Genomic DNA, 25,257 nt, shown 5'->3' with positions numbered 1-25,257 from the left:
AAAAAGAGTCAGCTTAGCCTGGCTGGTGTGACTCGGTGGCTGAATGTAGACCTATGAACCAGGAGGTCATGATTTGATTCCTGATCAGGATACATGCCTGGTTTGCGGGCTCAGTCCCCAGTTGGGGGTGTGCAGGAGGCAGCTGATCAATGACTCTCTCATCATTGATGTTTCTATCTCTCGCTCTCTCTCCCTTCCTCTGAAATCAATAAGAATATATCTTACATAATAAAAAGGTAATATTTAAATTACCATCACTCCGCTACGCCCACAATTGGGCCAGCGGGAGACACAGGGGGCGGGACTCGGGGTGGCTGGGGTGGTGATTGGGCCGTCAGAACGCTGAGCTCACGTTGCCAGCGGCGACGCGAGCTCAGCGTCTGCGCCATGGCTGTGCTGCGGCACAGACAGGCCTCTGGGGCAGCGAGCCGGCGTTTTGGAGGTTTGGAGGTTTGGAGGTTTGGAGGTTTGGAGGCGGCGGGGAGTGGGCGGGCGGGCGGCTCCCCGGGGAGGAGTCTGGAGGCAGTTGGGCCGCAGGAGCACGTGGCGGCGGCCCCAGCCTTCCTGGGCGGGAGGCAAAGGCAAGACCCCGGCCTGGGCTCCGGCCGCAGGAGGACCACGCCCCCGCCCCGCCTCGCCCTAGGGGCCCAGGGACTTCGGAGCTGCCGACCAGCGGACAGACAGCTTACACGTGCATGATTAAATCATGCACTGGGCTTCTAGTATTTATATAACAGATTCAGCTTTTCCTCTGGTTATAGTCTTCTAGCCATCCCGCTCCTGACTATTTCATTGTCTATACTCCCATTTTACTTATTTCTGTATTGCCAACTCCCAAATGGATTGCTTCTGCCAGATTTCTTTCCTGCTCCTCACAGCTGGATTTATCACCTGCTTTCTTGACTTAGCCATTAGGGTGTCCTAGAGACAACCTCAGTACACCTTGTTGAAGAATGATATTATCTTTTTTTCCCCAAGCCCACCACCCTTGTGCCCCCAGTAAGAAACCCAATGGGGGAACGATCCCCTAGGGATCTGTGACTTTCTGTTCCCTGTTGCCTTCTGTCCCCTCAGGCATAAAGACGTGTCACTCTACTTTAAAAACATCTGCCTGTCTGTTTTTCCCCTTCCTCACACAGACTTTGCTTTCTCAACAGCCTTCCTCACTGTCCCCTCTCCTGCTTCCTCTACTCTCCAGTTCACTCCTACACAGCTGCTCTGTCTTCTTCCTAAGGTGTGTGCCTAATTTGTTCTATTTCCTGGCTCAATAGTGTTCAGTTCCCCATTGTTTTCAAGATGCAGCTTGCCTTTGTCAGCACTGTGCACAGGACCCTTCACAAGCCGGTCCTCCCTTCCTATCCAGCGGTGGCTCCCTCCCTCTCCATCTCTCTCCCAGCCCTCACACTGTGGCCCCACTGTCTTCACCATTTCTCTGCACATCACTCACACCAGGCGTCCTTGCTTTGCATGCATTGTTGCCCTGAGGGAAAAGCTTCCTGACATTGCCTTGTCTTCCTTGAAGCTTCGCTGACCCGGGTAGAACTACTCACAGGGCCATCTTCATTTTATAGCACTTTGTATATATCTCTCTCTTAGCATATCACTTTGTGCTATAGTCATTTACCTAGGAAGCTGACTTTTGACTGGTTTCTTAAAGCCAGCGGCTGTGCTTAATGAGCTTTGTACCTGGTACATGAAAGATAGGCAACATTTGATTCATTGAATGAAAAACACCTGTAGATGGCTCAGCATCTGGATGTGTTGGGCATGGGAATGGAGATCGTCCCGTTTCTATTCGGTGTTGAGCCATGGTCTGTTCTAGCTCACTAGGAAAAGAAGTAGATCGGGTGGAACCAGTGTAGTTTGTGGAGTGGGTTGATCAGCTTCCTTCTGTCTCCTCCCCAACTACATCTTCTCTTTAGTACTTATGTCATTCAGTTTCTAAAGGCCCTCTTCTTTGTAAAAATGTGAAACTCATTCTTATGTTCCCATTGGGAAGGCCTGCTGTTCTCCTAGTCCTGCTGTTCTCCACAGTCCTGCTCTCTCCCTCTTTATTACCATTGTATCCAGGTCATTTTATTATGTTTATGTTTTTTATGCTTCATAAGCAGCCATGGATAGCCTTCTAAGATAGTATTTTCTGCACCACAGGTCTTCAGGCTCACTCTCTACAGAGCTACCGACTTTTGTTTTCACCAAATACAAGTGGTTTCCTCTTACCTGGCAAGCCTAGAAGTCACATGTAACATTTTTCAATAAACACCTCCCTCGAACTGTGTTCTCTCTCTCCTCCCCTCTTCTCCCACTCTCTGTCTACCTCTCTGTCTACCTCTCTCTCTCTCTCTCTCTCTCTCTCTCTCTCTCACACACACACACACCCCACACATGCACACATACGCAGAGTTTTCTAATTCTGTGTTTTCTAGTTCTATTTTAAAAAAATATAATTCCATATAATTCTCTTTTTTCAAGCAGACCATTTATTTCCCAATTTCTATCATCTGAAGTTCTTATCCCTTATGGTAATATTTTCCTTGGAACCCATGATAGGTCATAAAGTCTATGTTTATTTTTTGTTAGTTTAATGGGTTTAGTTTATTGGGTTATGATTATATCTTCGTTAAAAATGAAATCATAATAGGGAATATTAAAAATGCATATTGAAGTAAGGCTAAATTATTGCCTTGTGAAATGTTTCAGGTATATGACTACTGGGAAATTATCTAAAATACTAGAGGCCTGGTGCACGGATTTGTGCACAGGTGGGGTCCTTCAGCCTGGCCGGCACCCTCTCGCAATCTGGGACCCCTTGGGGGGATGTAGCAGTGCCGAAGCGGCAGGCGGCCGGGGAGGAGCCCCAGCTGAGGCTGGGCACAGCTCAGTTGCTGCTCATCCCGGCCCTGCTGTTCCTGCTGCGGCCACTGCCGCTGTCCAGTAGCGCTGCAGAGGAAGTGAGAGAGGCTCCCGATGCAGCTGCGCTCACCAGCTGTGAGCCCGGCTTCTGGCTGAGCGGCACTCCCACTGTGGGAGCTCACTGACCACCAGGGGTCAGCTCCTGTGTTGAGCGTCTGCCCCCTGGTGGTTGGTGCGCATAATAGCAACTGGTCGACCATTCATTCTGGTCGTTCTGGTTGTTCAGTTTTAACGGTCGCTTAGGCTTTTCTATATATAGATCTTAGTATCATTTGTGGTCAAATAATTTTGAAAGTTACTGACATATAGTAATAGAAAACAATTGGTATCTTTAATATAGATCTCATAGCTTATTTCCTTCTTGTGACAAAATAATAAACTGATGCATAACTCCACCATACAAGCATTTGCCATCACCTTCCTTTTTACCAAATTTCTTGAAAAATTATGGCTCAAACTTTGCTTTTTTCTGTATATTCTTTATGAAAAGTTGTTGCCCTACTTGATTATATTTAATCACATATATTTTGTAATTTTTCTATAGTTCCTGTGTGAGTCTTAAAATTCTCCAATTTCTCAAGTTACAAACTTTTTTGGATTTTTAGAGCACTCCGAGCAACAAATGCAGTAATAGAACTTAGAGGACCAAAAGGAGAAATGAACTTAGATGATTTGTCCAGTTCCTTAACTTTCCAGGTGAAGAATGTGGAACTTTCCGGAAAGGTCATATTTTCAAGTAGACCTAATCTCCAGTCATGAGCCAAAAGGAATTAGGAAGCATATAATGAAATGAGTCTCTGGGAAAGATATTATGAGAATGAAAATGGAAATTATATCTCATCGCAGTAATGGTATGACTTTTCTGCGATACTTATGACTATGTGCAGCGTGACTTCAATGTGTGGCTATGGAAAATATGTGGGCCATAAATATAAATAAATAGGTTTCTCTTCTAGAGATAATTTTTTTTTTCTGTCCTACTCCACTGAATTCTTCAAGGCTAAAGCATGCTTTATTATTTTAGTACTCTTTCTCTGAAGGGCGTATACAGATATTCGGAATTCAGTATATGTTACCTTTGGTATTATGGGCTATATTATGTGATGTGGGGCCATTTGTCCATTGTGCTCAACATTTTTAATTGTTTTCTGTTTGCTTGGTGTCAACTTGTGTTCTTTTATCAGTAGAAGAACTTAGCTGAAAAGAACCTATGTGCTTTATGTTCAGGACTAATGAGATTCTCAGTGTTTCCTGGGTTCTCACTTCCTGGAGTAGAGCTGTCCAATGGAACTCTCTGAGATGACAGAAACGTCCTATATTCTGCACTGTCCAGTATGGCAGCCATAGCCACAGATGGCCTTTAAACGCTTAAAAAGAGGCTAGTACAAGTGAGGAACTGGGTTTTCAGTTCTATCAATTTAGATTGGAATAGTCACAGGTGGTTAGTGGCTATTCTACTGGACAGCACAGTGCTGGAAGCTTGAAAACATATCACTTTATGTTTCTTTCTTTCCTGTTTTCTAGCTCTGTCCTCACTTTGCTCACCACTACAGTGTCAGTCTTTCTCTCTGTTCTCATTATTCCTCACTTCTCCCGCCTGACATCACCTGTTGGCATCCATGCTCCACCCTGAGGCACGTCATCTGCCCTGGGTTTGAGAACACGTTTCCTGGAAGACACTGAAGAAATGAGATGAGAAAGAATTTTTTAAAATCTCTGGTGCCTAATGCACTTGTCATTCATGTTTGCTTTTTGACAGCATACAGTGAGTGTATGTAGGGAAACTGAGCTTTTTTAAAAAAAAATTAAAAATTCACACGAACTGTTTTCTACTAAGAGCATAGCCTGAAATTATTTAAACCATTGTAACTAATGAGGAGTTCTCAGCTTGCTATTTTGGAGCTAAAGAAAAATTTTTATATTCAGAATTAATCATACAAAATGACTGCATCTAGTATAAGGATGAGGATGAAAATGTGGATCTTTCAAATTTAGCTTTCATGCAAATTTCATTTCAGTTCAATTACTATTACCTGTAAGTAGTGATGCCAGAAATCTTAGTAAATGTTACTTTTACATGAGTGTATTTTGTCTTCTACAGTATCTGGTGTTTGATAAGAATAAAGGTGTTTTTCCCCCTGCTTGGAAGAGAGGTTAGGTTAATATCTAATGTTATATTATGTAGTACATTTGTTAAATAAAATTCTGCATGCTTTTTCCCTAGTAGATCTAGAAGTGCTTACCCTAAAATCTGTTGACCTTGAGATAGCCTGAGATTGTTAGCAAAATTTTATATTTACTCATATGTGTGTTTATTTGGGGAGAAGAGCTATAATTTTTGTAGAAGCTGGGACCTCAAAGGTTCAGAGGCCCTTGTAGCAGTGAGCTATTGGTGTTTGCGGGGCTATGTGCACTGTCACTCTGTCCTGCCATCCCAGGTCCAGGGCCTTCAGAGAGACAGTTAGCACTCAGGAGAATAGAATAGAATAGAATAGAATAGAATAGAATAGAATAGAATAGAATAGAATAGAATAGAATCGGAAACCACTTCTTTCATTGTGGATACACTGCTTTTCTTTTAACCGAGGCAAGAGGAATCGATGATAATTTTTATTTTTCAATGCTTCTGATGTTAGCTTTTCGTTGTTTTTGGTACCATGATAGGAACATTTAATCCTAGAGGAAATAGCTATGGGATTTGGGGGATCCGCTGGAGTTAATTTTCCCATTTCCATGGCTCACGGCTTGCTTTTTGGTGAAGCTGATTCCTCTGAAAACCTCAGCACCATCTTGCTTTAACCTCACTTGACCCTCATCCCATTGTCCCTTTCTTCCCCATCCTCATCCAGGCCGGGACTCAGTGAACCTTTTCCCCAGAAATTAGACCTCAGACTGTTCAATGACCATCTCTTGCTCTCACTTACACCCCGAGCTAGGACAGGGACAGAAGGTGCAAAATGCCAGAAGGTGGAGAATACGTTGGTAACCGCCTGTTTGGTTTTCTTTGCTTTTGTCTTTTCGTGTGTATGCCTTGGCTTATATGTACTTCCTCCTGGGACACACACACAATTGGAGCTGTGTTTTTATTTAACAAGATAGTAAATTACCTAGACATCAAATGCAAGTTCTGAGGAGAGGTAGAAAGTCAACAACAACTATATTTAGCTGCTGAAGATGGCAACGGCTTAGGGCCAGGGGAAGGGATTCCTGCTAGAGTTATTCCACTACATTCTTTAAGTCTTTTTTAGAAATAGAATAGGAATGAAGAAAGATACAGGTCATCATTGCACAGTTCTATGTTTGGGTACTGTTAGTTGTGGCCCAGACATCTTTTTTATTTAATTTTTAATTTTTTGGTTTGCTGTTCTTCAAGAGTTTCTTGAGTCATGCATAGTGAAAGGCCTATCATAGATGGTGTGATACAAAGAAATGAAACTGGTTTTCTCATGTGATACATGGAAGGCTATTTTCAACAGATCACGACAGCAATGAAGGGAAGTACTATCTTACACTTCAATGTGACAAACAAGAACACTGAGGATTAGGGACCCCAGGTGTGCTGTATGTGATCGAGCATGTGTGTGGTTGCTCAGTTATCTCCAGACCATCAGGGTCAGTGTGTCATCCATCCCATGTAGTACTGTGAACATGCCATTCACACACACACACACACACACACACACACACACACACACACTGAGTGGCCAGATTATTATGCGTTCAGAGATCATAATAATCTGGCCACTCAGTATATATCCCCCTCCACAACACCTGTCATCTAATACACTGTGCATTTTTTTGTTTGCTTATTGTTTCCCCCCATCCATTAGAATATAAACTTTAGGAAGGGAGAGATTAGGGCCTGTTTTGTTCTGGTAAACACCCAGAAGCTAGAATAGTAACTATACTAGTTATATATATGAGGCCCGGTGCATGAATTCGTGCATGGGTGGGGTCTGGCTAGCCTGGCCAGGGGGAGGGGACATGGGCGGTTGGCTGGCCTGCCTGCTGGTCGAACTCCTGGTTGAGGGGACAATTTGCATATTAGCCTTTTATTATATATGATCTCTGCATTCAGAGATCATAATAATCTGGCCACTCAGTGTAAAGCAGAAGGGTAAAGTGTGTGGGGGTGGGGAAGGTGTTTCTCTATGTAGTTTTCTTTTGATTTTATTTATTTATTTTTGTTTCTATATTTTAAAGGTATTTTGGGGAGGCCAGAGTAGGTAGTCATGATGTTCCCTTTCAGTGTGAAGATGCTGTGGCTCAGATCTGCCTTCTTACTTTTGATGTTGAATATTTAGCTACTGCAGGCCTTCTGCACTGTCAGCCCCATCATACTCTTAGGCTGCATGCAGGTTCCTTTCATCTCCCTTCTCTGACCTTTTATTTCTAACTTGATTATTTACCATTGTTGATGATTAAATTCTGGTTATGAGATATGTAACAACATAAGATTCTGAAATGTAAGACTCCATGAGAGGTTTTAGGTAGATCGCTTCCCTTTCTCAGGGCAGCTATTGAAGTCTTGAATTATTGATACCTTCCTTGTCATTTTCCTACAGATCTTATTTTTTTCCTTGGTGTTAATTAGCTGCAGAGATGAAGGGTGCTTTATTATCAAGTGAAAAAAGTCACTTAATTACGTTGCTGTGATTTGTATAAAGTCTTTTCTGAATTTTCAAGAATGATTCTCAGAGTTGACTTTCCTGTTTTTTCCTATATTCTTATTCATTTGGGAAATGTGGAAATAAGACATAAATGCCCAGTTTTAGTGAAATATTATTTATGTAACAAAATGTAAAATTATTTTACGCGTCCAGATAGTCCTGTGGTTACGCCTCCCTCCCTAGGTAGAGGGCACCCACCTGTCTCACCTCATCTTTCTCCAGTTGCTGGAATAGAGGCTGTTCTTGTTTACTCTCCTGACCTCTCCACCCCTGACGGCAGGGCTTCTTGGGGGAAAAAGAGGAGATGGGAAAGACTGGTTCGCCTAATCAGAAAGGAATAGCAACAGCGTGTAAAGAATGACAGGGCCCCTTCCTAATCCAGCTCCAGGGAATTTTCTTACATAGCTAATCGTAATCCTTATCTCATTTTACATCAATGGAGCGATTTTAACCTTCTTTCAGTCTTTTCATTCCCTCTCAGTGGTGTATCTCTTAACCCGTTAGTGATACCCGTCACCTAATAATATTCTCAAGTATAAGTAGACATTTATTTTTGTGACATATGTACTAAATGTTGACTGTATCAGTTCCTTTGCTAAACTTTGGGAGGCATAGATAAGAGATTAGAATTCACAGGGGGCAGCAAACATATTAACCAAGAATGGAATTATGTTTTCCCTTTAAACACTAAAATAGAGAAATCAGCAAAGTATTTTTGTACTTTTTCCCCACTGAGCAGAGAAAGTTATTTTCCATCACTCTTGCCATTTTTCATTCCAATTTCTGTGTGCTTCTTGCTCACTAGTACATGTTGTTAGAATTTTGTTGTAAATGATTTTTAGGTTCCTTAGTATTGTTATATATTGAGGTCTACACTGGGGAAATGAATCCATTTACCTGTTTTGGGAATGCTTGAGAAATCGTGGTGGCAAACCATCAAGAATCCAACTGCCTGAGGACTCCCCCATCTCTGGGAAGAACTAACTCTGTATACATGTCAATGGTTGCTTTAGGACTAATCCGCTGTGCTCAGGAAACCATCTTCACTTGTGAGCAAAGCAGGAAAAGCTGATATAAACTCTTGAAAGAGAGAGAAGACTGATGAGGGCACCAGAACTGTGCTCTGAGGCAGGAAAGAATAGGAAGTCGCTATATTCCTTGTCTCAGGACGTTGGATAAAGATTGATCCTGAGGAACCCTGGGCAGTAGCACGTGGTTTCTCTTAACTTGATATCATGCCGGCTGTGCAGACTCCTCAAGCAGCTCCTGCGTTGTGCGGTGCAGAAATCCACATGGGAGATGGAGTATTTTTCTACTTCAGTATTCTCACTAAGTTTCATCTCCCAGAAATAGAGTGTGCAGAGTGTTTGTATCAGAGGCTGGCGTGCAGAAGGCCTTCTGTAAACATTAGTTCCCTTCCTTCTTTTCCTTTTGCAAGCTACTTCCCTCCATCAGGGAGTCTTCCATAGCTCAGTGATGTTTGGGGGGAGGTAGTCTTAGGAGGCGATGTATGTTAGGGGTGGTGGTCCAAACACAGAGCGAAACAGGAAGCAGGCCCATGCAGCCTCTCGCACCCACCCAGGTGGCCTGCGCCTGGGACCAGGTGTAACAATGACATAAAGCCGGGTGATAGTGCTAGTGCTGCCTGCATGGAAGATGGGATGAGAAACATGGTCTGACAGCTAACCATGGATCACAATCTTTATTCCTCATTAGCTCTGATAACCCTGGGCAAATCACTTAAGCTTCCAAAGCCTCAGTTTTCTTATCTGTAAAATGGGGATGAAAACAATATTATGTCAGAGTGTTGTTTTAAATATTAAATGAGATAAACACTTAGGACGGTGCCTGCACTGAACGAGTGCTGTGCCTATCTGGGGAGGGTCTGGTGGACTGAGACCCTGCGGAAAGGGGCCATTGCCCTGCCACCTTGCTGGCTTTTCCTGGAAGCTCTTTCCCCTGCACAGCTCTTTCCCTCCTTCTAGATCTCTTCAAATGGCCCTGTTTCAGAGAGATGACCTCTGACCACCCCTATAACAGAGTGGCCCTCATTCTCTGTGCCATATCCTGCACTGCTGTTTCACAGCAATTACTACCACTGAAAGAAAGGGATTTTGCTTTGATCACCGCTCTCTTCGTAGTGCTTGGCAAGTAGTAGATGCTCAGTGAATTTACTGAGGACATCAGGCACTGGCAGACTTGTTCAGTAAAGGGCCAGATAGTAAATATTTTAGCTTCTGCAGACCATGCAGAACAGCTCAGCTGTGCTGTTGTAGGCAGAGTGTGGACAGTATGTAAATGAATGAGCATGGCTGTGGTCCAATATTTTATTTGGCATGCGATCCTAGGAATATCAATAAATGATGAAGATCAGGGATGGACCTTTAGTGGCTGTGGTGGTTTGAGCTTGTGGGAATGGGGCCTCTTAGCAGTAGAGGTGACGATAACCATTAGAGGAATATGCCGAATTAGAGGACAAAGAAAATCCATAGTCCTGATGGGGGTGCCATCTGGCTTCTGAAAGCCATGATGATACAGTTAGTTGGGGGGGTCGTGTGCATCACCAGCCAGACCATTCAGTGGGCATGGCCGTGTCAATGAAGGTTATGCTTTCATATGCTATGAACTGCTTTTTGTTAGTCTTTAAATAAACACTTACATGGCAGAGGAAGGAATTCATTGTTTAAAATCCCCCTATATGGAGAAGAAATCTAACTTATCTACCTGGAAGTACAGGTTCTTATATATGACAGTCCTAGATTTATTGAAAGGAAGACAGACTGTTGTACCCACATCGTGCTCTGTACTCCAGCAGATTTCAAGCTCACACTTGAATTTTTCACACTAATTCAGTGTGTCTCTTGATTCCAGCTTTTAGAGTCGATGTTTTCAATGCACAGCCCTTCCACTGTGAGTCTCCGGCAAGAATGGGAAAACAAAGGCCTGGGCGTGGGAGCCGGGCCTGGGTCAGATGCTCACTGTCAGGTTGCTTTCTGGGTCATCTGCCTGAGTCTGTTTCAGACGGCTGGGAACATCCTGGTTTGTCCTTCACTTCTGTCACCTGGAGAACGTTTTCTTCCTGCCAGATGGGGAAGGGCGGTGGGGGTCAGAGCAGAGGGCTCTTGGTTGGAGCGATATCCTTTCATGAGGAATAGATAAAAACACGTGAGGAGGTTCCTGTAATGGGTGATCAGCCAATCCGACCTTTAGGTGACAGTGTAATCAGTGATCAGAGTGATTAAGTTACTCACGTGCTCTTGACCCAAGTGAATAGTAGAACATGAAGAAAGTTAAGATGGGTTCATTTTCTGCAGAATCTAACAAGCTATTAATTGCTCTCCTTTCCCCTTTTTCTTCTGTCTTCCTCATTGCCTTTCCCACACCCTTCTTCCTTCCTCTTATATGTCTTTGGGTGTCATTTTCTCTTTCCATGTTTCTGTAGTTCATGTTCTCCTGGGACCTGGCAGGTTAGACTTGGCCTGACCATTGGGGCTTGGGAACCTGGTGGTGGATGATGACTTGGATTCAGCCCTGGGACAGTGTGAACTGGACAAAGGAATGCTGGGATATTAGCACCATTACCCAAAGCTCTAAAGCAAGCCCTCAGCCCAGCCCAGGTGTGACTCCCAGCGGAGGCAGGGCAGATGTGTGGCAGTTCCCTGGGCAGGCAGGTAGCACTGAGGCCGGGACCGTGTCGGCATCTGGTCCTTAGGAGACTCCATCTCAGAGGCAGGAAACCGTCAGTGCAAGACCCTGGGCACAAGGCAGCCCCCGGACCTCGAGTTCTGAGGGTACAGGTCAGGGAGACTAGTCATTAAGACGCAGAGGGCACAGCCCAGGGAAACGGTAGACACGAGGGTGGGAACCTGGTCAGGGAGAAATCCAGATGTCAGATGGATTTAGTGCTGAGCCAGGAGCTACTGACTTAAGATCTCAGAATTGATTTATTACTACGGAATGTATTTATTTATAATTATTTCACGATGTATTTATGATTTAGTATAATTATTTATATATTATTTGTTATTTTTGCTAAGAGAGGTTGGTCGTAGGCTCTATGGTGGGACACAAGCCGGAATGGTCGGGGGAGATGACATGGGGACAGGAGCCAGGCAGGCATTCACTTCCTTGAAGAGCTCTCGTTCATCGCACTCACCTCATCCTCTCCCTCTCCTTTCTCCCTCAGCCCTTTCCTTCTCTTTCTTCTCCGGTCCCTTCATGCTCTCTGGTTATTTTTCCCCTCTTTAAGAAGTCAGGATGATAAAATGGTTTGCATGGTCCTGCACCCTCTCTCCCCCAGCTCTCCTTTTGGTGTGCTTACCATCTGCCAATTTCTCAGTGATTGTTTTTCCTGTTCTTCTAAATTATTTCCATTTTAACCAGGTGAGGACCTTAAGCTGCTGAGAACTCGTGACTCACGGTTCTTAGGAAAGCTTTTCTTAAGAACATTTATTTTGCCTCTTGGGTCAGAGTTCAGTTTGTTCCTGCTACCCACGGGAATCTTGCTCAACAGCCCGTTTTTCCTCTTAGTGTAAAATCATGAGATGGATATTCATTTATATGTTTGTCCTTAACATTATTTTACAAGCAGAGTGTATTTTGAAGTTTTCCCCAGAATCTTGTGTAAAGTTTATTTTTAGCTCTCATGGATGTTATTGAACAGAAGTTTCAGCCCTTGACTATTTTCTTTCATGGTTCTGATAAAATGAGCTAGGCTAAGAAAGCGTAGGGGAGGGGAAGAGAATAAACATTTGAGTACCTTTTCAGTTAATCCACAAGAATCCTGTGAGGAGAGTGTAATTATCCTTACTTCATAGATGAAAATACCATTTGTTCCCTTTATATGGCCGATAAGTGGCTGGATTCGAACCCACCTGTGGGCCTGTCTCACTCCACGGCCTTCCTCCTCTGTACTGCTTCCGGTTCCCTCAGGATATGGGATGTGATGCCCTGCACTTCTCCAAGAGCCCCTCGCCCTGCTGAGAGAGCTGGTGCCAAAGAGCAGTAGGTGATTAGGATCATGCTACGTGGTGGTGGTGCCGATGGTGGGAGAAACTCTGCTCTCCCTCTTACACCTTAAGACAAGGCGGGGGCCTTTGAAAAGCCCCAAACCAGAAGGCATATTAGCAACTGTTTACACACCACTCCATGCCCTCTCTGGACTGGCTTCTGGGTACCTGAGAAGATCACAGTCTATGTGAGTACATGCAAGTCAACCCCTTCTTCATTTCAGTCATTAATCCCAGCATTGCTCAGCTAACCCAGCAAGGAAAAGAAATTAACTAGGTGTTGGCCACAGCTCTTCTCAAAGCCACTGTAGTCTCACTACCTGGATTTATGCACCAGACGTCTTTGTAAATGTGGGCAGTTCATGGGCCTCAGTCTTCCCCCAAACAGCAAATTAGACTATGGGTGATTTGTAGGTCTTTTCCACTGCTAGTATTTTGTGATTCTATAATTCCAATTTAAGGATTTCAGCTATAGAAGCCCTAAGAAGCTGTTAGGGTAGGCTGTCAATTAGGACTGAAATGGACCATTTGAATTGGTTGACCCGAGTCCATGACCCACCCAGTCTTCTCTGGGGAGTCTTCCCATTCCATGATGGAAGAGGAAATTAAGGTTAACTTTCTGGGGCTTCAAATTGTAGAGCAGTTTAACAGTGGCTTTGATGTGCTTCGCCACTGGGAGCCCCTCTCTAGGAGACCGTTGGGGACAGTGGAAGGAACGCGGGCTCTAGAGTTAGGAATCTTGGGCCTGATTCCTTTTGCACCACCTATGGAACTGATAGCTGTGGAGGGTTAATCTTTCTGAATCTGCTTCCTCACTGGTGAAATGGGAATAATGCCACTACCTAACTGGGGGTCTACCCTCTGCCAGAGGGAGAGGTGGACACATTTTCCCCTCTGACTTTCAATGGAAGGGCGATGGCTGGGGAGGAGGATTCTCTTCCTGCTTGTAAACCGTGGCCAGAATCTTTACTTATGTCACTGATGGGGACATGACGGTACCAGGGGAATTTAATGAGTTCAGATGAGTAAACAACTCCAGGCATAGATTAGATCCCTATGTAAAGGTCAGGGAACATCTAGAATATTAAAGCGACAGAAAACAGGCGATGCGTGTGTAAAGTCAAATCTGTACACTCTCCAAGCTTTCCCCAGTGTCATTGTTTCTAAACTAAACTTTGAGAAGTGCTGCGTTTTAAAAAACTGTAATATTATGTTTTAAAACTGTAATGTAATATTAGCTCTAATTTTTTTTTTAACATTTGTAGACTATTGAACTTATTGCTTAATGTAAACATCACAGTAACAATTAAACGCCTGCTGTGTGGTGCTCTGTCCTTGGGACTGTGATGATATTGCTGGGGGTGGACGTGTGTGTAGAGATGTTCATAAGCAAAGGAATTGACTTTCTTGAAGTTGGGTTGACAGACAAAAGTGAGATACTGATATCAAAGTGCTAATTTACATATTTCTCAGGGAAGGGAAGAAAGAAAATCAATTCTCTTAAGGAATGAAGTGTGATGCAGCTCTGTTTAGGTGAATGCAATTGTAGTTTGCTCTACTAATGTGTATTAGGATGTTTCTGAAACATCGTTTATATTGTGAATTGAAGTTTGCGTTTCAAAGAATTAATTACAAAACTAAAGATGGAAAATGATATTGGTATCTAGTACATCTAGTTTAAGCACATTCTATTGATGTGTTAATTTTTCAAAACATGGATTCATTGAGAAAGTGAATCGCAATAAACTGTTAATAGGTTGGGTAAATTAATGTGGCTCAGGAAGTTATTCGCTTAACAAATCTTGTTGACGTTGAACATTTTTTTGCTAAGATTCTATCTGTGCTCTTCCTCTGTCCCCCTTCTTGCTCTCAAAGGGTTTTAGGATGACCTACAATAACTGATAACTCAGCAGGAATCACTTAAAAATAGGTGAAGATGGACAAAAGGAAAGTAAGTGTAGAGCAGTTTCTTAACATGGCTTTGCTGACATTTGGCGAGAGAGAGTTCTTTGTTATTGGGGGCTGTCTTGGGCATTGCAGATTGTTCAGTAGCGTCTGTGGTCTCTAGCCAGTAGATACTGGCAGCATCCCCTGTCACTGCTAAGTTGTGACAACTAAGGATGCTTTCAGACATTGCCAGACATCCTCTGGGTGACAAAATTACCACACGTTGTATAGAAAGTGTCTTAGTTGAAGCTGTGTAACAGACTACCACAGACTGGTGGCTTATAAACAACAGAAATTTATTTCTCACAGATCTGGAGCCTAGAAGTCCACGATCAAGGCACTGGAAAATTTGATACCTAAATTGTAATCAGTTTAATTTTCTTGCAAACTATTTTTGATGAAATACACCTGCAGCGATGTTTGTGGCTGAGGGGACTTCCTCTATAGGAATGTTATAACCAGCACAGCTAACATCCATTGTGTGCTTACTGTACTTCACACACTGTTTTAAGTGCTTTCCACGTATGAATTTCTTTCATCTTTAAAACAATCTCAGGAGATAGGTAGCATTATTACTAACATTTTGTGGATGAGAAAATAAGCATAGAAATAGTTATATGTCTTAATTAGGATAGTTAAGTGTTGGCATTCCTAACAACTGTGGAGTTAGTATGATGCCAGTAACAACTGTCTTAACTATATAACCTTGTTGCATCAAGTTTTAAATATTGTTTATAGGATTTGGTTTAAAAGTAAATGTAATCCACATATAAGTGAAATCATATGGTATTTGTCTTTCTCTGACTGGCTTAGCTGACTTAGCATAATACTTTCCAGGTCTATCCATGGTGTCGCAAAAGATAAGAAATAAAATTTTTTAAAAGGTAAAAATAATCCAATTTTGAAATAGTCATTTCAGATTGCCAGTTTGACTCCATTTTGGATGGTGGTGATGGAGCAGTTCATTACAATTACAAACATTGTCTATGCAGTTTTATAATTATTCCTATATTTTCATATCTTTGGTTTCTTAGAATATTTAATATCAAGAAACAGAATAACTGAACAATGTCTTCGTAACCTTATGGTCACGCTCTTTCTCTTTCTCATTTTTTAATCATAAAAAAAGACTTTACTGGTGAGCCCTCATTATGTATGAGGATGGCATTGTGATCCCTTTGAACTAACGAACTTTGGCCTTAGGGCACATGCATTCTGAATGGGTCTTTAAAATGCATGTTCCACACCATGAGAGTAAGTGAGGAATTACAGAAAGGAGGACTGGGGGTGGGAAAAGGCTTGGATTGATAGACACAAGTGAATATGCTAGTTAGGAGATAGTTAAAAGGTCGAATAATTAATTATTTAGGAATCACCTTCAAAGGTAGCAGTGTTCAAAAATTAGCATATTAGTTTGTATATGGAAAAGATTCTTTGAAAAGATGTCATTTGCTATAACCTAAGGGTCTTTTTTTTTTATACATGACGTGTTGGATTTTGTCAGAGTACTATAGATTTCACTTTAGCCTTTTCACCTTGAGTAACATTTAATACAATTTTATTCTGATTTTTCCAACAATAAAAACCCTTGTGGCATGTGTTCCTTATTTATCTGTTGTTATATTTTTTACTAAATACCAGAGACTTGCAATTCATTTTTTCCCTTATAACATTTTTTAAAAAATTCTTTATTGTTTAAAGTATTACATAAGTCTCCTTTTCCCCCCATTGACCTCTCCCTGGCCGCCCCCACCCCCCAGCACATGCTCTCACACTCCTATTGCCTGTGTCCATTGGTGATGCTCAATATGCATGCACACAAATCCTTACTTTGATCTCTTACCCCCTCACATCCACGTCCCCCTCCTCCCCGCCTTCTTTCATAGGTTGGACAGTCTGTTCGATGCTTCTATGACTCTGGTTCTATTTTTGTTCATCAGTTTATGTTGTTCATTATATTCCACAGATGAGTGAGATCATGTGATATTTATCTTTCTCTGACTGGCTTATTTCGCTTAGCATAATGCTCTTCAGTTCCATCCATGCTGTTGCAAATGGTAAGAATTCCTTCTTTTTTTTATAGCAGTGTAGTATTCCATTGTGTAGATGTACCACAGTTTTCTAATCCATTCATCTGCTGATGGGCACTTAGGCTGTTTCCAAATCTTAGCTATGGTGAATTGTGCTGCTATGAACATCATGATGCATATATCCTTTCTGATTGGTGTTTCTGTTTTCTTGGGACATATTCCTAGAAGTTAGCATTTTTTTCCCAACAAATATTTACAGGGTGCCTTTTATGAAGATCAGTGGACCAAATAGAGCTGTGGACAAAACAGACTAGTACAGCGGTCACTAACCAGTGGTCTGCGGACCACTGGTGGTCGTGAGGTCTGAAAGGTTGGCGACCACTGGTTTAAGGAAACCTTTGGAGCAGCGGTCACCAACCGGTGGTCTGCGGACCACTGGTGGTCCATGAGGTTCAAAAGGTTGGCGACAGCTGGACTAGTGTATCATTTCATGTAACCTGCATGCTAGTGGGAGAAGGAGGATAATGAACAAATAGAAAAGATCTAGCATATCATGTGGTGATAGATGCTCTGAAGAAAAATAGAGAAGGGAATAAAGTGGTAGGTGTGCTGTTTCATGTGGGGTGGTTAGGGGAGGTCCACCTGAAAGTGTCACCATGGAATAGAGACCTGGAGGCTGCAGGGAGCACAGTAGTTAATATCTGGAGTGTGCACCAGGCAATGATCAGTGGATGGGTCCTGGGTGGGAAGATGCCTGGACCACCTGAGGTCTGGCAACAGACCAAGGTGGATTGAGTGGAGCAGTAGGGGTGGGGGATCAGAGAGCTAGGGGTAGAGGAGGTAGGAATTTCAGGGCATCGTCAAGACTTTGGAGCCCAACCAGTGTGGCTCAGTTGGTTGAGTGTCATCCCATGCACCAAGAGGTCACTGGTTCAGTTCTTGGTCAGGGCACATGTCAGGGGTCCCAGCTTAATCCCCAGGAGGGAGCATGTGGGAGGCAGCCAATTGATGTGTAAAAATTTGCATTTTGTTCTGGGTAAAGGGGAAGCCATGGAGGACTCCTGCAGAGGATTTGGAACCCCTGCCTGGTGCTCTACAAGGGCATTGACTGCTGTGCTGAGACTAGGGTGGGAGGCTATTGCAAGAGAGAGATCCTGATGGTAAGGACAGAGTGGTAGCAATAGAGCTTGCGAAGTGATTGTATTCTGGATATATTTTGGAGGTTGAGTTAGATGATTTGCTGATTGGATATGGAGTAAGAAGAGAAGTTTACAAGAACTGTAAGGTTTGTGATGGGTGTAGCTAGAAAAAAGGAGCTCCCATTAATTGAAATTGGAAAAGCTTGCCAGAGGGGAGGAAAGGAAGTGGGGGGGGGGGGGGTTTGAGGGACTGGGTGAAAACGGTGAAGGGATTGAGAAGTACAAATTGGTAGTTACAGAATAGTCACAGGGATGTAAAGTACAGCCTAGAAAATCCTATCTAATAAAAGAGTAATATGCAAATTGACCATCACTCCAACACACAAGATGGCTGCCCCCATGTGGACACAAGATGGCCACCACAAGATGGCCAGCAGGGAAGGGCAGTTGGGAGGGACCAGGCCTGCAAGGGAGGGCAGTTGGGGGCGATCAAGACTGCAGGGGAGGGCAGTTAGGGGTGACCAGGCCTGCAGGGGACGGCAGTTAGGGGCAAACAGACTGGCAGGGGAGTGGTTAGGGGGTGATCAGGCTGGCAGGCAGAAGTGGTTCAGGGCAATCAGAAAGGCAGGCAGGTAAGTGTTTGGGAGCCAGCAGTCCTGGATTGTGAGAGGGATGTCCGACTGCCCGTTTAGGCCCGATCCTATCAGTAGGATCGGGCCTAAACGGGCAGTCGGACATCCCTCGAGTGGTCCCAGATTGGAGAGGGTGCAGGCTGGGCTAAGGGACACCCCCCACCCCGTGCACGAATTTCGTGCACCGGGTCTCTAGTATAGTCAATAATTTTGTAATAACTATGTATGGTGTCAGTTGGGTACTGGAAATATCAGGGGGATCCCTTTGTAAATTATATGATTGTCTAACCACTATACTATACCCCTGAAACTAATTTAAAATAATATTGAATGCAAACTGAAATTTTGAAAAAAATTAAATTAAAAAATATGTTTATGTTCATATCAACATTGTTAATATTTAGAAACTATAAATTAGAGAACTCATGCACTTGGGCATGAACGTGTCTGGAGATGAGGTTGGAGAAGTTGTCAGTTAAGAAGGCTGTAGGGTCAATAGTCACTGAAAATTACTACATGCCTTTTAAAAAGAAAATTACTTACTATATGCCTTTTTCTAGGGAATAGCCATAGAATAAGAAACCCCTGGTTTGTGTTTGGAGATGGTGGTGGTGGTGATGGCAGAGACACTCAACAAAAATAAGGTCCAGTCTCGTGAACCATGTACCTTTGCTTTTCATTTATCTTCACTGATGGCAGAAGCCACAGTATAATCGCGGTGAATTCTTCTGTGTTTTTTTTTTTTTTCCTAGCCTGAAACTTTGTAAAACAGAAGACAGTGGGTGGAGATGATAAATGTAGAAAACTGTAGACATTGAATTTTGGTGATTATTGTTTCTATAGGACTGATAATTTTAGAAACCTTCCCCCAAACCTGCATTAGACTTAGAGTAGCTGAGCACCTTTTGTTCTCTAAGATGCTTATATGTTTCCTGGCTAGCAAGAGCAGTTGTGTAACACTCACATGTAAGTGATATGTTAGGTCCCTATCTGTCTGACTTCTAAATTTATTAATATGCCTCTCCCAGTGGTTTTGTGGCTCTTGGAACTACAGGAAACTGACATAGGAAATTATGAGCAAATCTAGCACAGCACAAAGCAATATTTGTGATTGGTGAGTGAGGTAAGGACCCATTTCTGGACAATGCATGTCAATCCAGGATACTTTGTGGCTCTCTAAGCCTGCTAGGGAAACACACGACCAAGGAGTCCGTCTGGCTCCTTAGAGTCCACTGTCGGCTTAATGCGGGAAATTAGAAGTGTTTGAAGCAAGAATGACCATCTCAGGCTTGGATGTCCTTGAACATGAGTGAAAGTTCAAAGACAACCTCTGTCTTTAGTTGAGCTCCTTGTAGTATGAAGACTTTGGAAAAGTTGAAAAAGATTAAACTGAAATCATTTAAAGGACAGTGTGTAAAGTGATAGGTTTGATGTCTACTAAAAGCTCTAGGGTGTGATGGAACGTTTTTAAAGGGATCCTGAGTGTTTGAATCAGGACAAAAAAGTGAAAAATAAATTGCAGGGCTGCAGTAGACCATTTTGAGAAGCTTTGACTAATTGTAGAAAGAAAAGCAGAGCCGGTGACAACACAGCAAATTTGGAAAAATGATCTATTTAGAGAGAGCCCTGTTGGGAGAGGGATTGGATGTGAAGAAGGAAGTGGATCCTGGAACATTGCAATATATTTATAGCTTTTTCTACTTGTATTGTGTTTGGAACATTGGCATCCCGCACAAGTCACTGCCTCAGTTTTTCCAGATTTAAAACTCTACTCCACTCTTGGGGTTGTGATTCTGATGAAAAACGCTGTCTTATTAATAGTTTGTGGCAACATATATGTGAGCAAACACTTTCTTTTTTATTTTTCTACATTTTCTCCTTGATCTCTTTCTCTTCTTTCTATATGTGTTTCATATTTTTTATGGCTTTTTTGGAAATATGTAAGGAAGGCTCATAATTCCTATTTAGGAATTATCTTTTTTTTTCACCTGCTGGTTTTTCCACCTCTAATGTTAATTTGTGATATAACAATCTTCCCTAGAGTCATTCATTGTAATTCTGCAAGCTGAAAATTTTAACGTCAGATGAAAAATAAGTGACAAAAGTTGATGATCCTTAAACAATAAATACTTGTATTTTATGCCGCTGCTACTAGTAATTAAGAGAAAATAACTAAGTAGAATGGACCTTAACGTGCTTGATTGCTCTGAGGGGTTCTTGGTGCATTTACAGGGAGAGTAGCTATTATGGAACATTTTGCTGAATGTCTATAGCACATTGCCACCTTGTGGCTGCAAGTTTTCTTTCTAAATGTAAGAGCACATTTTTAATATTAAGTGTATCTGATATAATCTTATATTTTTCCTAGTATTTATCCTTTACCTTGATAAAAGATTTGAGGCACCTTTTAAGAATACATAGAATAGAGGGAGGGAGCATTTAAGAGCACATCCTTGTTCTTAGAAGAGGCACGATTCAGTATCTAGGGGTGAAGATCTACAATGTCTGCATCTAACTGTGTGCTTGGGACAGGGACAGAAAAAGAGAATGAGAGAGCTAAATCAATATGGGAAAAACTTAACAATTCACCTTTGGTAAAGGGAATATGGGTGTTCATTGTATTACTCTTATGACTTTTCTATTGTTGCAAAATTTCTTCTGAAGTTAAAAAAAATTGATAGTTAAAAAAAAAAAGGGGGTAAGGATATAAATGGAGCCAAGAAGGAGGCAGAAAGAACCTCTGCATTGTGTAATGACCTGCTATGTCTGGACCACTGACTGGGCTCTACTTTTTTTAGTAGCTGATATCACTGTCCAGGGTTCCCTTGTTTACAATTCATTGTCCAGGGGGCTTAGGGGCAAAAATGTGTAAGACTAGATAGAAATTCCTCCTTGTAGGACACTTCATGCTGTGCACAGCAGCTTCAACCAATACCTTCCAAAAGTGCAATCTGGAAACCCTTTGCCCCGATATGGCTTGATCCTGAAGTGGCTACACTGCTAGCTTTCTGGATACCTCTCAATAAAGTGCCAAGTGGCAATGAAATACAGTAAAATACTGACTTGCAATGAATTTGAGATTGTACTTACTGACAAGTGCTTGAAATCCAGCGGTTCCAGTGGAGCTTGAGGGAGAGTTGACATCTGGTAATAGCTGATCCAATACGGCCTCTTCCATCTCAACTAGCTTGGGAGGAGTCACTCATAGGCAGGGTCAAATTTCTTTGTGTGCCATGGATTTGAATGTGCTGGGGCACATAGACAGGCAAATGATGACTTTATTCCTGAATTTATTCCTTCAATAAATATATCCGTGATAATATCAATCGAAAACAGTGCAGATAATTATAACCAGATGACAATCTCTTTCATGAAAACAAAACATATCACAATCAAACATCCCTAAAAATGCCTGGCCTTGAGTGCTGTCACCCAGTTCTTTTCTATTTTTAAATTTCTACAAAGTTGGCCCTTTTCTGTGGCCATTTAAATTTCCATGAATATCTTTTGCTCTTCCTTTAAATTTCTTAATAACTATCTGGATATAGTATATGCACATGAATATTTCTGTCCTTAGTAACTACCTAGACACATATATATGCATATATGCTTACTTGAAGGTGACCATTTAAGAAGATATGGCCCTATTTATCTATGAAAGGTTTTCTTATAAAAGTAGGACAGATCTTGAAGTAAGTGTTGTGACACGGGGGACTCTTTTGTAGAAAGCTGTCTCTTGAAGGGACTTTGGTTTCTCTGATTCTTGTGACAGGTTTTCTTTTAAAAGCAATAAAGTGATATAGGGATGTATTGATTTCCATTATGGGCTGTGGTGCTAGAAATTTCCCTCTCCTATGTCTATGAGCATCAAAAGCTTGTGAATTTTTTTGTGAACAACTAAATAAGTAATCTATTGATTCTCTGTCGAGCAATATTCTTTATTTTGGTGGGGGGGGATCAAGGCTCACAGAAATATATGTATTTTACATAGTGACTCAGGACACACACATATACATGTGTAACTTAAGTAAAAATGTCATGAAACAAAACTTCCCCTTCCTTCATTGGATTTTCATAATTTCTGTTCTGTTGTGTTAAAAATACTGATCACAATCTACTAACCTTGCTTTCATGACCCACTAACGCAGCGATTTTCAACCAGTGTGCCGTGGCACACTGGTGTACTGCAAGAATTTTTAAAACATGCAATACCTGACTATTTAGTCAGGGGCACCGACCTCTTTTCCCTTAGATTGTCAAATAAAAAGAAATCACAGCAGCCAACACAACAATAGCCCTCTGGTGTGAATGAATCAAAATTATACCTTTTTTTTTTTTATCAGATCGGCAAAAAAATATATATATATTTTTTTGGTGTGCCACAGAAATTTAATAATTAGTATATGTGTCATGAGTTGAAGAAGGTTGAGAATCGCTGCACTAATGCTTTGTGACCCACCGCTTGAAAAGCCCTGCTATTAAGGTTTTGAGCCAGCCAGACCGTGTCAGATGGAAGACACACAGTGAAATCCTGAATGCTCTCAACTGGCTAAATTAAAAACAGGGCCAGGAAAGAGGGATTTAGAGAAGGAAAAGGAAGGAGGAAGGTGTGCCTGGTTAGTCTTTCATTCTGGTTGTGTTGGGAGCGTCCCCAGCGAGTGATGCCCTGTCCTTCTCTCTGCAGCTTGACCACATATTGTCCCCACCACCCATGCCATGTCGGAAGTGCAGCAACCCGGACCTGGCTTCGGGCCCTGGGAAGTCCCTGAAGTTTAAAAGCCAGCTGAGCGAGGATGGACGGCAGCTGCGGCGGGGGAGCCTGGGAGGTGCACTGACAGGTGAGTCAGCAGTGATATGTGCAGGAGGGATTTTGTTTATACCCTGGAGCAGGTGTCCTCAAACTACGGCCCGCGGGCCACATGCGGGTGTTTTTGCCGTTTTGTTTTTTTACTTCAAAATAAGATATGTGCAGTGTGCATAGGAATTTGTTCATAGTTTTTTTTAAACTATAGTCCGGCCCTCCAATGGTCTGAGGGACAGTGAACTGGCCCCCTGTTTAAAAAGTTTGAGGACCCCTGCCCTGGAGGGTCCTGAACGGTGCCCATGAAGTTCCAGGTGCAAACATCAGCCTGCTTAAGAATGGGCCTGCCTCTCTGCAGACCATTTGGTAAAATCTAGTCCAAACCAGAGAGCAGTTAAATTGAGGATCATATTAGTAAGCTTTACTGAAATATAAGTTATATACAAGAATATATACTCATTTTCACTGTCTGTGTGGGTGGGTTCTGGTGAATTTATATGCCAGACTACCACCAAAATCCAGACAAGAAATATTCTCTGTGCCCCTTCCTAGTCATTCCCTCCCCCCACCCTCCAATCCTTGACCCCAGGCAACCATAGCTTTGCGTTTTGTCACTATAAATTAGATTTACAATATCTTAAGAATTTCATATTGATGGAATCACACAGTCCATACTCTTTTGTCCCTGGCTTCGTGGGCTCAGTATAATGTTTTTAAGATTCATCCGTGTTGTGAATGTCAGTGGTGTATGTTGAACTGTATAAGGAACTGCCAAAATGCTTCCAAAACTGTGACGTTTTACATCCCCACCAACAACAGGCAAGTGATCTAATTGCTCGGCATCCTTGCCAACCTGTGGTGTGGCCAGTCTTTTTGAATTTTAGCCATTTTAATGGGTAAATAGTCATATCGCATTGTGGTCTTAATTTATATTTCCTTGACAACTAAATGTTGTCAAACATCTTTCCATATGCTTATTGGACCTTCATATATCTTCTTTTGTGAAGTGTCTTTTCAAATCTTTCACCTGTTTTTCAATCATGTTGTTAAAATTAAACTAATTAAAAATTTCAAATCCAGAAAACCCACAAGACACTTTTATTGACTTGAAAGATAGCCAAATTAATATAACTTGGGTTTTTAATAACTAACTCATCATGTAAATTTCATGTTATTAAACTTAACTTTAAATCAATAAAGGTTAGATATTAAAGATTCTTTGGTCTAACCCTTATTTTATGGGTGGGGAATTAAATCTTAAAAGTTAAAAGGCTCATTCATCCCCATGCTTATTAATTTCAGTTAAGAAATTTACTTACGTTGCTTAAACTTTTTTTGTTACCAATAGGAGGGGCAGGAGTGGTTCTTTCCAATTTTTGCTAAAGCAGTTTATTTAAAACTTTAAGAGAATGTGAGCGTATAGCTCTTGATGCAGATATATGGCCTGAAACATGAAATTATCTTTAGCTTTAAGTGGGGGAAAAGCTGGACTTGATTCTCATTTCATAATCTCAGCAGCACTAGCAATTCCATACTTAAGTAATTTAGCTTGCTATGTAATTATTTTAGGTAATTAAGTCTTTGGTCAGATAATTTTAGAAAATATTCAATAGTATTTGGAAGAACTTCAAAACCTTGGACATCAGCCTGTTTTTCAAAACAGTTGTTTGGAAGTTTTATTGGAATATAAAGAAAACATTCTTAATTGGTCATCAATACATTAATGGAATAATGTATGCAAAGCATTTAGCTCAGGGATGGGTGGGTACTAGCATTCTGGGTATAACTAATTGAATTTGGAGTATTTGCAGTTGCTAGAGAACTTGGGCCTGTGACCATCAGTGTGGAATCCTTACCCACTGAGTTTCTCCTTGGAGTCAGGCACGGTGCTAGTGTCAGGAGAGGGAGCAGGGGAAAGGAAGCGTCGTCTCTGATCTTTAATAAACATAGTTTCCACTTGTTTTAGGCAACTACTAATAATCACATAAGAACTTAACCTAAGGACATACCCTATTGCTCACTTAAATCAAGTCAAACTGATTTTGCCATAAAAAATGTGTCCCTGATATATTCTGTTACTTAAAGGCCCGCCACCTTCCTATTGCGTAACTTTGTT

At 41.9% G+C, this 25,257-nt stretch overlaps 1 protein-coding gene across 6 annotated transcripts in view; it reads left to right on the top strand.

The window, feature by feature from the left end:
* The window catches only part of MAST4 (microtubule associated serine/threonine kinase family member 4), a 522,072-nt gene that overhangs the window by 128,224 nt on the left and 368,591 nt on the right, over window positions 1–25,257 (top strand). For all 6 annotated transcript variants that reach the window (XM_079794432.1, XM_079794438.1, XM_079794433.1 and 3 more), the window contains exon 2: window positions 23,025–23,178. In XM_079794432.1, the coding sequence (XP_079650558.1) occupies window positions 23,025–23,178 (154 nt within the window). The remainder of the gene's footprint in view (window positions 1–23,024; window positions 23,179–25,257) is intronic.

This window comes from Cnephaeus nilssonii (assembly GCF_951640355.1).
Source record: "Cnephaeus nilssonii genome assembly, chromosome: 2".
NCBI lineage: Eukaryota > Metazoa > Chordata > Mammalia > Chiroptera > Vespertilionidae > Cnephaeus > Cnephaeus nilssonii.
This window is presented reverse-complemented; position numbering and strand designations above follow the sequence as displayed.